At 48.0% G+C, this 17,151-nt stretch overlaps 1 protein-coding gene across 2 annotated transcripts in view; it reads left to right on the forward strand.

The window, feature by feature from the left end:
* Window positions 1-17,151, forward strand: part of ALG5 (ALG5 dolichyl-phosphate beta-glucosyltransferase) — a 227,600-nt gene that overhangs the window by 201,415 nt on the left and 9,034 nt on the right. For both annotated transcript variants that reach the window (XM_078657186.1, XM_078657187.1), the window contains exon 9: window positions 2,117-2,202. In XM_078657186.1, the coding sequence (XP_078513312.1) occupies window positions 2,117-2,202 (86 nt within the window). The remainder of the gene's footprint in view (window positions 1-2,116; window positions 2,203-17,151) is intronic.

The following is a 17,151-nucleotide window of genomic DNA, read 5'->3' on the forward strand; positions in this document are numbered from 1 at the left end:
TCCCGGAACACCAGATCCAGGGACTACAATGGGAGTTAATAGCATTTATATGGGGGGGGGGAGCCGCGATTCTCTAGTAACATTTTAATGCTTCCACGGGATAGAGGGGGGCTCGCTTGCCCTAACCTGTTAGAATACTACTGGGCGTCCCACCTCCGCTTTATACCAGAATGGACGGCATGGGAAAGTGAGAAGGTGTGGTTCCACATGGACGTAGCAGTCACTTACCGCCCGCTCTGGGACCATGCATGGTTGCTTCGGAAGGCACGCCACCGCAGCACCTACATGGCGGATCCTACTAAAACAGTGCTTGAGATTTGGGATAGAGTGGCGGTGCATCGGTCCTCACTACATTACTATCCCCACACACCCCAATTGCACGCAATCCGCAGTTCCCGCCTGCGTGCCGTCCGCCCTACTTTGCAAATTGAACGGATAATGACTGCAGAACGATACGCGACTTATTCTCTGGGGTAGGCATTAAAACATTTGACCAATGTAAGCAAGAATTTAAGCTGGCTGAGAAAGACAAGTATCAATATCTCCAACTCCGGCACTGGCTGCAGGGACCCTCGTTATCGCAGGCAGCCATGCGATCTTTCAAGCCGTTTGAAAAGCCGGCGTGAACCTTTAGCTCTTCCAAGGGGTTAATCTCTCGCATATACTAAATCCTTCAGAACTCATACCGCTCGAATCTCCAACCGTACCAATTGCAGTGGCAGTCCCTGTCCGATGCCAACATTGCCCCCTCACAGTGGGCACGCCTTTGGCGCGATATTCCGAAAACTTTCCATAGCATCCCCCAGCAGAAATCCGCCTACAAGGTGATGACCCAGTGGTACTATACTCCATCTCGGCTTCGAAAGATGTTCCCCAACACGCAAGCGATTCGCGATTTTATACACATTTGGTGGTCATGCCCTCTTCTTGCTATCAACTGGAAGGAGGTCCTTGGCCATATTAAACGGGTCGTAGGTTACCCCCTACCTGAAACTCCACTCACTATCATTCTGGGCGTTAAGCCAGTGAACCTGCGAGCAATGACCCGCCGAGACCGGCACCTTAGCCTCCATATGCTGGGAGCTGCGAAGCAGACTATCGCCCTCTATTGGAAGAAATCCGAATCACCCTCGATAAATGTTTGGTTCACTCGCTTATGGCACACTGTGGCAATGGAACTACTCACGGCCCGCCTACAGCTTCGGGATGTTAAATTCACAAAGCTGTGGAAACCGCTGTTAGAGCATCTGGGGCGACTAGAGAACGCTAGATTGCAACCACCAAGACTCCGAGCTCTGCAGCTCTTTGATGATGCCATACGCCCCACGGACCAGGTGAGGTTTTGGAACCCCACTCACTAGTCGCCCAATGTAACCCCCACAAGTACCCTGTAGGACTCCGGCACCCCCTACACAGAAACACGGATTACTACTGACACCCTTGACTCCTCGCTATCGGTCACCAGAGATGAAATATATGTTATGGCTAGAGCGACGCCTCCCAGCGGGGTGAAATGATTTAGAAACCAGAGCAAGGTGCCACATACTCTCTCCCCCCCCCACCAATATTCCACCTCCCTTCCATCTACTCCTCTCCCACTTTCCATCGCTCCATCTTGGTTATGTATAAGTTTCTCTTTTTTTTTTTTTCGTCGCATTGTTTATGTTCAGCAACCCGCTGTTGCAACAATGGTATCTTAGCGCAACATCAGCATGTCCTTGAGCGAAAGAATACTAGATTGTTGGAAGGAGTTCTTTTTCAGGCTGCAAAGGATTGCTTCCATTCTTGGGACACTGGAGCGTGAGGAGGACATTAGCACTGGTGAAGTATGCAGCCGTAGAAGATGTTGGCTATTGAAATGGCTGTTAGAACGGTATACAGTGATGCCATTTGTCTCTAGGCCCACTATACTCCCATTGTGTGGGAAGTTGGACAGCACATAGCCTCTCTTTTGCCTTCCTTTTGTATTGCCATGAAACCTCTGCATATTGTGGTGTTGCCTATTATGCTATGTTTCTATCTGTTTCCAGATAAAATGCCAATAAAATCGTTTTAAACAACAAAACAAATATCTTCTGTACAAAATGTTGTTTCTCTCTCCCCTGTTCTATTTTAGGGCCTTTGATGTGGAACTTCTGTATATAGCACAGTGCTTAAAAATACCAATTGTGGAAGTTGCTGTAAACTGGACAGAAATAGAAGGTAAGTGAAACTTATAAATAGATGAACATTAATAAATATTTAAAGCTATAGAATTTACAAAGCATAACATGCATAGAATTAAGTTTTTTTCCTTCAAAGAAAAAGATGTCTTTTAGGAATGTGGACAGAATCTGAGGTATAATTGATTGAACTTTTTTCTTTTTAAATGTTCTGTTACGTTCCCGGATGACTTTTCCAAATTGCAATAAAAACATGATAACCAAAGGGTATCTTTATCTCCATCTTGCCCGCATAAAATATCTATTGTTACATTATTTGCTCACCTTTAACTTCCAGTTCCTGCTCCACACTATTACCACCCTGATATAGCTGCTGGATAATTTTGTCAAAGAACTGGATAGGAAATGGATATTGATTTAATGGTAATCGTATTGCATGCCTATGTAAGAGTGCTGAATTATTCCTCTTTTTAGAGACTCATAACTGTATTTAAATTTACTTGTTTAGCTGCTTGGTAAAGTTGTGCACAGTTACTTACAAGTGCAGCATATTCATTTGTAGGAAACGAGAAACAATCCTAATTTAGACATGCACAATAATTGTGGGTCATTGAATTGACCTGGATTGGTGCAAGAACTGAAACAGCTTTTAAGATGGCCGCAACAGAATTAGAGAAGTAGCAGTGATTATAAATTATAATCTAAATACAGGCACTTTTGTGTCCACTCCGATGTGTGAAGTTTAGACTTTCTTTAAATTTAGAGGTGACTTTATTCTTTAGATCCGCACCTCTAGATAGTTAAAGTGAAAGCAGTGGGTACCTTTTGTAACCAGGGAGTCGTATGGAGAAACTTGGTTGGGAAGTGGATGAGTGAAAGGCAATGGTAAATTACATTCTGAAGAAAAAAATCTTACAGAGGTGGGCTCCATACGAATGAGTTCTGTGTACAGGTAAGAGCATTTTTTAAGGTATATCTGTTTCGTCAATTTCATTACACCTTGCATTTTAGAGATTCCAAGCATAAAAACAAGCATTTGCAATGCAATAGGTCTCGCATTAGGAAAGTTTGAGCTATTGGTATTGTAAATGACAATTTTTTTAATTTATGTGTTGGTTTTAAAAATAGCGAAATTAATAGCTTTGTCATTTACAATGCCAAGAGTTTTAACTTTCGCAAATGTGACACCTGTAGCATTTGTAATGCAATATGTGTTGTATTTACGTGACTAAGATGTATTGATATTACAAAGAACTTATGTACTTAGTAGTGATGTACCGGTTTTGCCGCGTGGCTGTCCTATCCAGATTGCTCAGCAGGGGTTCAAATATCTTGGTATTTTTATTTCAATGGACCCCTTGATCCGATATGATAAAAATCTCCTTCCCCCTTTGGAGCGGTTGCGACGAGATGTGCCGAATTGGTGAAAACTTCCCCTTTCGTTACTTGGCCGTGCAGCCCTTTTAAGATGATGTCCCTTCCTCGTTTTTTGTACGCCCTGCAGAATACTCTTGATTTGGTTCCTGGTAGCTAATTTCGTATAGTTGAGGGTCTGCAGAGGAAATTGCTGTGGGATGGTAGGCCCCGGATTGCACTCGCCAAATTGACACTCCCCTGGTACGACGGGGGTATTGCTCTTCCCGATATCAAAAGGTATTATTAGGCGTCGCAGTTGGGGGCCATCAACCATGGTACGTATTGCCCCGGGTCAAACCCAGGTTTTGCCATGGATAGGTGGTTGCTCCCTGGAGGTTATTATTACAGGGCATTATACTCCAAATCGGTAGTGAGGTCCCTGACTGGGCCGACTCGGACAGCTGTGCGCGTTTGGCAGGACGCCACCAGCGCGTTGGGGTGGAAAGATCGCTTGACTTTAGCGACCCCGCTCTTTGGCTCAGATCAGCTTGGTAAAGTGTGGAACACGAAGGGATTTGACAAGTGGGACCTCATTGGTATCTCCAGGGTGGGGGATCTCTGGGTTAAGGGGCAAGTGAAGTCCTTTGTGGCCCTGCAGGCCGAGTTCAAGCTGGGAGGAACAGAGTACTTCCGTTATGCACAAATCAGTCATGCACTCGATTCGGTCTTCCCTGGGGGGGTGAAGATACCTGAGTCTACCCCGCTGGAGGACCGTGTCCTGGATGGTTATATGCCGGATAGTACCATCTCCCTAGTGTATAAAAAACTGATTAACTATAGAGCGGACCTTTTACTACTACTGCGGGATTAGTGGACCTGTGACGGTCTGGAACTAGATGATGAAGATTGGCAGTCCGCGATCTCCTCACCGAAGGAGGTTGCGATTCCGACTCGCCTGAGACTGGTCCAACTCAAAATACTACATAGGGTGTATGTCACGGGTCCCCGCTTGGTTCAGATGGGTTTTTCAGAGGAGGGTCTGTGTAGGTGGGGTTGTGGCCAGTTGGCCACGTTTATGCACATCATCTGGGAGTGTGGAAAAGTAGCTGATTATTGGTGCAAGGTCCACAAGGTGCTTCAGGAAGTTACGGGTGTGGCACTTTTGCCTGGAGCCAGGCGTTGCCTGTTGAATGTTTGGGAGCCCACTGATCCTAATGTAGCCCAGACGCAATGGGTAACCTTGGGAACAATGATTGCTAAACGCAATATTGCCAATTGTGGGGATCCCAGCGGCCTCCGGCTATTGAGGGTTGGATAGACGACATGGATTGGAGTATGTTCAGGGAAAAGACTGTATATGTGGCTCGAGGTCGTCCCCGAAAGTGGCATAAAATCTGGGCCCCCTGGAATCGCTATAGAGGAGATATCTGTGTTCCACCTGAAACAGTTGTATTTTATCCCCCGCTTTCCCCCTGACCTTGATTAAATCTTATATTTGAGGCCTCCTCTTCCTTCTTCCCCTCGCCCCCCCCGCCCCCCCAATCATTTCCTTTTTATATTGTTGTCGAAGTACTGATGGTCCACCCTTGTACAGTCTATTTTCTTTATGTAATTTATTGATACCTTGCTGTTTTCTCTGTTTAATTTTTAATAAAAAGAAATATAAAAAATCCAAGCACAGAAGTGAAATATTAACATCTTTTTGTGACATTTGTAATAAAGCTTGAAACATTGAGAGAACATATTTAAACCAGTTGTTGTTGAATGGTTGCACAGATTGATGCTGTGGTGGGGCTGAGTGATGTTGTGTTGGCGACGAGTGATGCTGTGGCTTTCAGTGATGCTGTTGTAGCACACAGTGATGTTGTGGTGCCCCTGAGTGATGCAGTGGTGGTGCTGGGTGATGCTGTGGTGATTAGATAGATAGATAGATAGATAGAGGGAGGGCGATAGATTGATAGAGGGAGGGCGACAGATAGAGTGACTGCCATAGAGTGAGGGCGATAGATAGAGGGAGGGCGATAGATAGAGGGAGGGCGATAGATAGAGGGAGGGCGATAGATAGAGGGAGGGCGATAGATAGAGGGAGGGCGATGGAGTGAGGGCGATCGATGGAGTGAGGGCGATCGATGGAGTGAGGGCGATCGATGGAGTGAGGGCGATCGATGGAGTGAGGGCGATCGATGGAGTGAGGGCGATCGATGGAGTGAGGGCGATCGATGGAGTGAGGGCGATCGATGGAGTGAGGGCGATCGATGGAGTGAGTGAGGGCGATCGATGGAGTGAGTGAGGGCGATCGATGGAGTGAGTGAGGGCGATCGATGGAGTGAGTGAGGGCGATCGATGGAGTGAGTGAGGGCGATCGATGGAGTGAGTGAGGGCGATCGATGGAGTGAGTGAGGGCGATCGATGGAGTGAGTGAGGGCGATCGATGGAGTGAGTGAGGGCGATCGATGGAGTGAGTGAGGGCGATCGATGGAGTGAGTGAGGGCGATCGATGGAGTGAGTGAGGGCGATCGATGGAGTGAGTGAGGGCGATCGATGGAGTGAGTGAGGGCGATCGATGGAGTGAGTGAGGGCGATCGATGGAGTGAGTGAGGGCGATCGATGGAGTGAGTGAGGGCGATCGATGGAGTGAGTGAGGGCGATCGATGGAGTGAGTGAGGGCGATCGATGGAGTGAGTGAGGGCGATCGATGGAGTGAGTGAGGGCGATCGATGGAGTGAGTGAGGGCGATCGATGGAGTGAGTGAGGGCGATCGATGGAGTGAGTGAGGGCGATCGATGGAGTGAGTGAGGGCGATCGATGGAGTGAGTGAGGGCGATCGATGGAGTGAGTGAGGGCGATCGATGGAGTGAGTGAGGGCGATCGATGGAGTGAGTGAGGGCGATCGATGGAGTGAGTGAGGGCGATGGATGGAGTGAGTGAGGGCGATGGATGGAGTGAGTGAGGGCGATGGATGGATGGAGTGAGTGAGGGCGATGGATGGATGGAGTGAGTGAGGGGGATGGATGGATGGAGTGAGTGAGGGCGATGGATGGATGGAGTGAGTGAGGGCGATGGATGGATGGAGTGAGTGAGGGCGATGGATGGATGGAGTGAGTGAGGGCGATGGATGGATGGAGTGAGTGAGGGCGATGGATGGATGGAGTGAGTGAGGGCGATGGATGGATGGAGTGAGTGAGGGCGATGGATGGATGGAGTGAGTGAGGGCGATGGATGGATGGAGTGAGTGAGGGCGATGGATGGAGTGAGTGAGGGCGATCGATGGAGTGAGTGAGGGCGATCGATGGAGTGAGTGAGGGCGATGGATTGAGTGAGTGAGGGCGATGGATTGAGTGAGTGAGGGCGATGGATGGAGTGAGTGAGGGCGATGGATGGAGTGAGTGAGGGCGATGGATGGAGTGAGTGAGGGCGATGGATGGAGTGAGTGAGGGCGATGGATGGAGTGAGTGAGGGCGATGGATGGAGTGAGTGAGGGCGATGGATGGAGTGAGTGAGGGCGATGGATGGAGTGAGTGAGGGCGATGGATGGAGTGAGTGAGGGCGATGGATGGAGTGAGTGAGGGCGATGGATGGAGTGAGTGAGGGCGATGGATGGATGGAGTGAGGGCGATGGATGGATGGAGTGAGGGCGATGGATGGATGGAGTGAGGGCGATGGATGGATGGAGTGAGGGCGATGGATGGATGGAGTGAGGGCGATGGATGGATGGATGGAGTGAGGGCGATGGATGGATGGATGGAGTGAGGGCGATGGATGGATGGATGGAGTGAGGGCGATGGATGGATGGATGGAGTGAGGGCGATGGATGGATGGATGGAGTGAGGGCGATGGATGGATGGAGTGAGGGCGATGGATGGATGGAGTGAGGGCGATGGATGGATGGAGTGAGGGCGATGGATGGATGGAGTGAGGGCGATGGATGGATGGAGTGAGGGCGATGGATGGATGGAGTGAGGGCGATGGACGGATGGAGTGAGGGCGATAGACAGACAGAGAGAGTGAGGGCGATAGACAGACAGACAGAGTGAGGGCGATAGACAGACAGACAGAATGAGGGCGATAGACAGACAGACAGAATGAGGGCGATAGACAGACAGACAGAGTGAGGGCGATAGACAGACAGACAGAGTGAGGGCGATAGACAGACAGACAGAGTGAGGGCGATAGACAGACAGACAGAGTGAGGGCGATAGACAGACAGAGGGCGATAGACAGACAGAGGGCGATAGATAGACAGAGTGAGGGCGATAGACAGACAGAGGGCGATAGATAGAGTGAGGGCGATAGATAGAGTGAGGGCGATAGATAGAGTGAGGGCGATAGACAGACAGACAGAGTGAGGGCGATAGACAGACAGACAGAGTGAGGGCGATAGACAGACAGAGGGCGATAGATAGACAGAGTGAGGGCGATAGACAGACAGAGGGCGATAGACAGACAGAGGGCGATAGACAGACAGAGGGCGATAGATAGAGTGAGGGCGATAGATAGAGTGAGGGCGATAGATAGAGTGAGGGCGATAGATAGAGTGAGTGCGATAGATAGAGTGAGGGCGATAGATAGAGTGAGGGCGATAGATAGAGTGAGGGCGATAGATAGAGTGAGGGCGATAGATAGAGTGAGGGCGATAGATAGAGTGAGGGCGATAGATAGAGTGAGGGCGATAGATAGAGTGAGGGCGATAGATAGAGTGAGGGCGATAGATAGAGTGAGGGCGATAGATAGAGTGAGGGCGATAGATAGAGTGAGGGCGATAGATAGAGTGAGGGCGATAGAGTGAGGGCGATAGATAGAGTGAGGGCGATAGACAGAGTGAGGGCGATGGACAGACAGACAGAGTGAGGGCGATGGACAGACAGACAGAGTGAGGGCGATGGACAGACAGACAGAGTGAGGGCGATGGACAGACAGACAGAGTGAGGGCGATAGACAGACAGACAGAGTGAGGGCGATAGACAGACAGACAGAGTGAGGGCGATAGACAGACAGACAGAGTGAGGGCGATGGACAGACAGACAGAGTGAGGGCGATAGACAGACAGAGGGCGATAGATAGACAGAGTGAGGGCGATAGACAGACAGAGGGCGATAGATAGAGTGAGGGCGATAGATAGAGTGAGGGCGATAGATAGAGTGAGGGCGATAGAGTGAGGGCGATAGATAGAGTGAGGGCGATAGACAGAGTGAGGGCGATGGACAGACAGACAGAGTGAGGGCGATGGACAGACAGACAGAGTGAGGGCGATGGACAGACAGACAGAGTGAGGGCGATAGATAGAGTGAGGGCGATAGATAGAGTGAGGGCGATAGATAGAGTGAGGGCGATAGATAGAGTGAGGGCGATAGATAGAGTGAGGGCGATAGATAGAGTGAGGGCGATAGAGTGAGGGCGATAGATAGAGTGAGGGCGATAGACAGAGTGAGGGCGATGGACAGACAGACAGAGTGAGGGCGATGGACAGACAGACAGAGTGAGGGCGATGGACAGACAGACAGAGTGAGGGCGATAGACAGACAGACAGAGTGAGGGCGATAGACAGACAGACAGAGTGAGGGCGATAGACAGACAGACAGAGTGAGGGCGATGGACAGACAGACAGAGTGAGGGCGATAGACAGACAGAGGGCGATAGATAGACAGAGTGAGGGCGATAGACAGACAGAGGGCGATAGATAGAGTGAGGGCGATAGATAGAGTGAGGGCGATAGATAGAGTGAGGGCGATAGAGTGAGGGCGATAGATAGAGTGAGGGCGATAGACAGAGTGAGGGCGATGGACAGACAGACAGAGTGAGGGCGATGGACAGACAGACAGAGTGAGGGCGATGGACAGACAGACAGAGTGAGGGCGATGGACAGACAGACAGAGTGAGGGCGATGGACAGACAGAGTGAGGGCGATGGACAGACAGAGTGAGGGCGATGGACAGACAGAGTGAGGGCGATGGACAGACAGAGTGAGGGCGATAGATAGATAGAGTGAGGGCGATAGACAGACAGAGTGAGGGCGATAGACAGACAGAGTGAGGGCGATAGACAGACAGAGTGAGGGCGATAGACAGAGTGAGGGCGATAGACAGAGTGAGGGCGATAGACAGACAGAGTGAGGGCGATAGACAGACAGAGTGAGGGCGATAGACAGACAGAGTGAGGGCGATAGACAGACAGAGTGAGGGCGATAGACAGACAGAGTGAGGGCGATAGACAGACAGAGTGAGGGCGATAGACAGACAGAGTGAGGGCGATAGACAGACAGAGTGAGGGCGATAGACAGACAGACAGAGTGAGGGCGATAGACAGACAGACAGAATGAGGGCGATAGACAGACAGACAGAGTGAGGGCGATAGACAGACAGACAGAGTGAGGGCGATAGACAGACAGACAGAATGAGGGCGATAGACAGACAGACAGAGTGAGGGCGATAGACAGACAGACAGAGTGAGGGCGATAGACAGACAGACAGAGTGAGGGCGATAGACAGACAGACAGAGTGAGGGCGATAGACAGACAGACAGAGTGAGGGCGATAGACAGACAGAATGAGGGCGATAGACAGACAGACAGAGTGAGGGCGATAGACAGACAGACAGAGTGAGGGCGATAGACAGACAGACAGAGTGAGGGCGATAGACAGACAGACAGAGTGAGGGCGATAGACAGACAGACAGAGTGAGGGCGATAGACAGACAGACAGAGTGAGGGCGATAGACAGACAGACAGAGTGAGGGCGATAGACAGACAGACAGAGTGAGGGCGATAGACAGACAGACAGAGTGAGGGCGATAGACAGACAGACAGAGTGAGGGCGATAGACAGACAGACAGAGTGAGGGCGATAGACAGACAGACAGAGTGAGGGCGATAGACAGACAGACAGAGAGAGGGCGATAGACAGACAGACAGAGTGAGGGCGATAGACAGACAGACAGAGTGAGGGCGATAGACAGACAGACAGAGTGAGGGCGATAGACAGACAGACCGAGTGAGGGCGATAGACAGACAGACCGAGTGAGGGCGATAGACAGACAGACCGAGTGAGGGCGATAGACAGACAGACCGAGTGAGGGCGATAGACAGACCGAGTGAGGGCGATAGACAGACAGAGTGAGGGCGATAGACAGACAGAGTGAGGGCGATAGACAGACAGAGTGAGGGCGATAGACAGACAGAGTGAGGGCGATAGACAGACAGAGTGAGGGCGATAGACAGACAGAGTGAGGGCGATAGACAGACAGAGTGAGGGCGATAGACAGACAGAGTGAGGGCGATAGACAGACAGAGTGAGGGCGATAGACAGACAGAGTGAGGGCGATAGACAGATAGAGTGAGGGAGACAGAGTGAGGGCGATAGACAGATAGAGTGAGGGCGATAGAGTAATTATGTGGTGTGTAATTATGTGGCACTGAGTGGTATTTGTAGTGTATGTTGCGTTGAGCGCAGTGTAATTATGTAGCATGTAATTATGTGGCACTGAGTGGTATTGTGTGGAGTGTATGTGGTATTCATAAGAGTGTAATTGTGTGGCATGCAATTATGTGGCAATGAGTAGTATTGTTTGGAGTGTATGTTGCATTGAGTGCAGTGTAATTGTGTGACGTGTAATTATGTGGCACTGAGTGGTATTGTGTGGCGTGTATGTTGTATTCAGTAGAGTGTAATTGTGTGGCATGTAATTATGTGGCACTGAGTGGTATTGTGTGGAGTGTGTGTTGCATTCAGCAGAGTGTAATTATGTGGCACTGAGTGGTATTTGGAGTGTATGTTGCATTGAGTGCAGTGTAATTATGTGGTGTGTAATTATGTGGCACTGAGTGGTATTTGGAGTGTATGTTGGGTTGCGTGCAGTGTAATTATGTGGCATGTAATTATGTGGCACTGAGTGGTATTTGGAGTGTATGTTGCGTTGAGCGCAGTGTAATTATGTGGCGTGTAATTATGTGGCACTGAGTGGTATTTGGAGTGCATGTTGAATTGAGCGCAGTGTAAATATGTGGCACTGAGTGGTATTTGGAGTGTATGTTGCATTGCGTGCAGTGTAATTATGTGGCACTGAGTGGTATTTGGATTGTATGTTGCGTTAAGCGCAGTGTAATTATGTAGCATATAATTATGTGGCACTGAGTGGTATTATGCGGAGTGTATGTTGTATACAGTATAGTGTAATTGTGTGGTGTGTAATTATGTGGCACTGAGTGGCATTATTTGGAGTGTATGTTGCATTGTAATTATGTAGCATATAGTTATGTGGCACTGAGTGGTATTGTGTGAAGTGTGTGTTGCACTCAGTAGAGTGTAATTATGTGGTGTGTAATTATGTGGCACTGAGTGGTATTTGGAGAGTGGAAAAGAAAATAGCAGTTCTCCAGGAGAAGACAAAAACACAAGAAGAGGAAGAAAAGTCATAGAATGAGAAGCAAGATAATGAGATTGAAAATACAGTCAACCTATGATAACCAATGGCCTGATTCTAAGTCCACTGTAAGTTTCTGGTATGCTCCACAAGTCCTCATCTGACAACAGGAAGCAAAAAGATGTTTGTAGGCAAAACCCAAACGATGTGTGTAGGCGAAACATAAAAAGAGACCGAACATTTGCATAATCCTTACAGATCGACATGTGCATGCAGACCTCTCACGATTTCCAGTTTCATGTGCAGCCGATCCTGTTCAGGGTTTTGCTTTACATTCTTGAAATTGACGTCCTGTTCATCAATTTTCAGTCAGGACCACAAGACCCAGAATGCAAAGCAAAAAACCTGGATTAGATGAGCTAATCACGAAAGGAACTGGCAAACTTGAAAACCTTGCTCATTGGGGAAGTTCCCCGATTTTTAATCGGGCTTTGACAGTCAGGCCGGTAAGAGAGAGTAAGTGGTATGTCAGATAACTGACATGCAGCTGGCCTTGCTCAGTTCAGCAAGGCCTTACAGACTGCCAACTTTTGCGGTTCTTGCAGAATTCTATGAGTCCTGAAGCTCAACAGACAGTCTCTCCAAGTCTCTGCTTGTTCAATGCAGCAAAAGTTTTGACTGTCATACTGAGAGGAAGCCAGAAATAAAGAGCATGAGAGATGGGGTAGGCGCAGTAAGGGCATGAGGGAAAGGCGAGAATAGTGAAAGGCAAAGTGAAAGGGAAAAAAGAAACGCAGAAAGAAAGATGGAAAAGAATATGTTCAGGGGAAGGAAAAGAATGAGGAAAGGTGGAAGAAACAAAGGAGGAAAAAAAGGACAAGGAAAAATGATGAAATGGTGCATGGAAAAAATAAAAAAAGAACATGAGGAAAAGTACAATAAAAAAATCAAGCAAATGGTAGGGAAACGTGCAAGGAAGGAAAAGTAGAACGAAAGAATGAGGAATGTTGAGCATTTTGCGCCGCTTTGATGTTCTAAGTGGCCGCGCGGCTCACTGAGAACATCAAAGCGGCCGCGAAATTGCTCTCAAAGCCTACAATGTTATGTAATGTGCAACACCCAAACGTGCACTACTGTTAATGACAGTTGGAAAAGAGAATACCATTGTTCAAATGTGCATTGCTGGTAACAAACAGTAGCTGTAATGTCACAAAATGAGCAGAATATGTAACTGCTACACGTCCATAGGTCTCCTGGCGCTGTATAACTCTGGGGAACCCGTCCTGGCTTTCCCTGTGGGATGGTCCCTTGCTGGGAGTCCCCAAGGTGGAGCCAGGCATCCCCGGAATTGGTGGGGCCGTTGTGGAGATTAGGCAAGCTAATGCCCAGAGTTGCCGAGTGGAACCCCTGATTAGAGTAAGCACCGAAGTGAGAATTATCGATTCCGCTGACCGAGGTCCACGACCCTGCCGCATCGGAAATTGAACCCTGGTCCCGGGCCGACTTCTGCTCTTGGGCCTTCCGCCCCTAACCAGTGAGCCACACTACTCCACAGTATGCAGACTTGACCACAGTTACAGCGGTTCAAGGACTTGCTGCCAAAGCGTCCACCCTGGTTACTAAGAGAAACTGACTAGGAGAGTGGAAAGATTCCCTGTTGTCACAGCTGGCCAACACAACAGTGCGGAGGAAAAACTCAAGCAACCCCTGGTGGGTGACTAGGAACCAACTGGCTACAAAGGGTCTGAAGGAAGACCTGGCAGAGGTACACATGACTGGATAAAAAGGTCAGAGACTTGCAGTTTCACAGCCTGTGTGACATTGCATCGTACGAAGATTTGAAATAAATATATATTTTTCAAAAAATGCACAGCATCACTGAATGAAAGGTATGAAAGGTTCCTGCAGTGGAGCAATACATCATTAAAAAAAATCTCTCGGCATTGCTGTGGCGGGGGCAGGGGAGCGCATTCCTTTCAAGTCTGATGCGGGGCGGGGGAGATCAAAGGAAAGGCGCGAGAGCCAGCATATGGAGAGTGATGGGGTGTGCAGCCTTCCTCACATGAAGTGGCGGCAGAGCGCGGCTATGTTAGAAGCCACCAAACTGCTAATAATACTGCTAATAATAGGTGTATGGGTACCATTTTAAAGTTAACGTGAGGCCGAACTGCTAACTAAACTTTGAGACATGTCTCGTACCTATACTTTAGCCAGGTTAGCAATTACTGTGCATCACTAAAAACGCAGTACTCTTGTCCCTTTATTCTAAAGCAATGCAATGCTGGTACTTGTAGTCTTGCTTCTCATCAATGGATTGTAGTACATTCTACAAAAGTCACCGGAATTCACGTTATCCTTAATTACGTATTTAAATTCAGCAGGTGAAGATTTTAGTCTACAGCAAACTGGCTTATTGTTGCGATCTACTAAAGATGTATACATCCATGTTCATGGTGTAATTAATTAAGCCTGGTGAATACGTACACGGACTAGTCTGCCTTTTAATTTTGCATAAACATAACTCATGCTATCGGATGAGATCTCTACTACATTGTCAATGTTCTTTGCATTAACTGTGTAACACTCAAACACACTGCTACAAAGACATGTCGAAGTTTGCTGCTCACTTTCCGCCCACTCCTTAACCCAGGCAGCTACTTCAAACATTGCTTATATTCAGAATACGAAAGCATTTAAAAATGATGATATGGCGGAGTACATGTTCTTTTTACAGAATGTGTGTTCCATGCCAGGGAGTGGGATCACCGAAGCCTCTGGTTTCCAATGATTCTAAGTCTGTCCAAGAGACACGCTGCCACGCACCATCGGAGCTCTGGTTCCGCCCTGCATAGCTTAACAGAAAATAATGTAATTCTTACATACCAGCCGGCGCAAAATGGGCACATTGGAACAATTCAGAACTGCTAGCATTAACAACTCCTCTGATGGAGAAAAAACAATACCAGTGAAGGTTTATTTGGGTATTTTTATAACTCTGTTGCCTAAAGTCCGTTAATTAATGTTCATATTATTTTTTCTGACCGCGGTTTCCTTGGTCTGCTTAAGCTTTCTGCGAACGCTGTCCTTTACAGTACTCGCATGCTGGTGAAAGAGAAGGGGGGGAGGGGGGAGAAACCTGACACAGACAGAAGATAGGCGTGCAGACGCAATACTTAGAGATTAGGCTGGGGCGGCCGTTGTACTGATTATAATTAAAATGTTACCTGCAGGGTTAAGGTTGAATTGAGTTGCAGTGTTATAAAGGGAAGCCCACGAATGTGCGCAAACAGCTGTTCAAAACAACGAACCAAAGTAGACAGAGAAAGGAGTGCAGGGAAACAAAGAGATATATTAAAATGCGCAATAATAAAAGTAACAAGGCCAGTCGCCATCGGCAAGAACCACCCACGAGAAGGAGGGACAATTGTGAGCAATTAACCACAGAAAGGCAAGATATTTTAACAAGCTCTCGGCATTGCTGTGACAAACTTAGAGAGGTCTAAGCGTCCCGGCAGAAAGCGCACTAATTTAAGCTCGGACACTGTTGTAGAAGCAGCCGAAGGCAAGAGACTGCCCGCTGGTAAAACAAGCTCTGGCATAGCGCAGAGGGGGGCGGGGGAGAGGATTCCTTTGAAATCTGAAGCTCTCTGCATTGCTGTGGCGGGTATGATGCGATGATGCGAGGCACATGCTGAGGCTCGGGGAGCAAATGGCAAGCGCGTGCACGGAACACATGCACTGTGCGTAATCCACCTGCCAAAGCCCTCTTGGTAAGCTTTCCTGATGCACCTCTATATGTCTCGAGCTGCAATGCGCAAGCTCATTGGCAGGTCGAGACCTAGCAATGTAATTTTGTTTTCATGTTCAGTTTTCTTTGCTGGAGTGTGACAGATCGTTCCATATTCCGAGCCATGAACATTGGTCACCCTCTTTCCTGTTTTTTGCTATATGTTGGGCTAGCCAACTTGAGTGTAATATCTGAAGTATATCTTTGAAGTATGCTTCGGTCAGCTATAGATCACCCAAGGTTTTGAAATGGAGCTGCATGTCATTGCACATATGTGGAACCTCCTGAGCTCGGCGAAGGCAGCTGTCTGATATAGATTATAATGAAACTACATTCCTACTAGACCAAGTAAAAGATAATTTCGAATTGCCAGATAAGCACATGTAATTTTGCTCCTGGTTTACATTTTTTATGTATTTTATTTTATTTAGATTTACAGAGAGCAACACACTGATAGCAATAAAATCAGTATCAATGTATACGTGTAAACAGGGAAGGGAGAGAAAGCTATATAATGTTTGCGAAGTAGAGGGGAAACATCAATAGAGGCCAAAAATAACAATGAGTAAAAACCAATACGAAACGGCAATGGGTGCGCAGAGTCCAGGCAGAGTAGGATAAGAACCGGGAGGTCGTCGGTGTGGTTGAGGGAAGATGGGTATCCTGAAATCTATGTAAGGAATTTGTTCATAAGGAGTGCTTTGACTTCAGTCATGGGGGAATTGGCTGAGATATTAATTCTGACTTCAGGAAGCAGGATGTTCCGAATTCTCTGGGCCATCCCAGAGAAGGGTCAGTTGTAATTCATCTTCTTGCGGAATCTCTGTGGTTTCAAAATTCATTGTTTATTTTATTTTTTTATTTTACATAGTTTTATATAGCGCAAACTTGACCCGAATCGGGTATCAGAACGCTTTACATAGCACCAGTTGCATTACATGAGGACACATTCATTTTTGTTAGGCACTGGTAGATTAAGTGAGTTGTACAGAATCGCAGGATGTTCAGCGTCATTGCTGAGACTCGAACCCAGTTCCCCAGATTTGAGGTCGACCGCCCTACCCGTTAGGCCAACTCCTCTCAGGTGATGGAGCTTCTGGAGGATACGGTGTCACCAGAAAGTGAGCGCTTTGGGAGACAGATTCCTGGGTGTATTGAAGTGAAGGGCTTTATGTGTCATGCATGCAATTTCTAACTGAATTCTTGCTTCGTATGGCAGCCAGTTGAGGGATTTCAGATCAGGAGTGATGTGGTTTCTTTTTGATCCGGTGATGAGTCTTGCAACAGCCTTTTAGTGGTGCCAGTTTGGATCTGGGAAAACCAGAGAGGGTAGCACTTCCATAGTCCAGCCTGGGAATCACTAAGGCTTACACTGCATGCTTGAAATTATGGGGGGGGGAGGGGGGGGGGGGGGGAAGAAAGGGTTTGAGTTTTAGTGTACATTTGGTGATTCGCTCATTTGGTGTTGGCACTGATATGCTTCTGCATGTTGA

The sequence above is a fragment of the Lissotriton helveticus genome, chromosome 8 (assembly GCF_964261635.1).
Source record: "Lissotriton helveticus chromosome 8, aLisHel1.1, whole genome shotgun sequence".
NCBI lineage: Eukaryota > Metazoa > Chordata > Amphibia > Caudata > Salamandridae > Lissotriton > Lissotriton helveticus.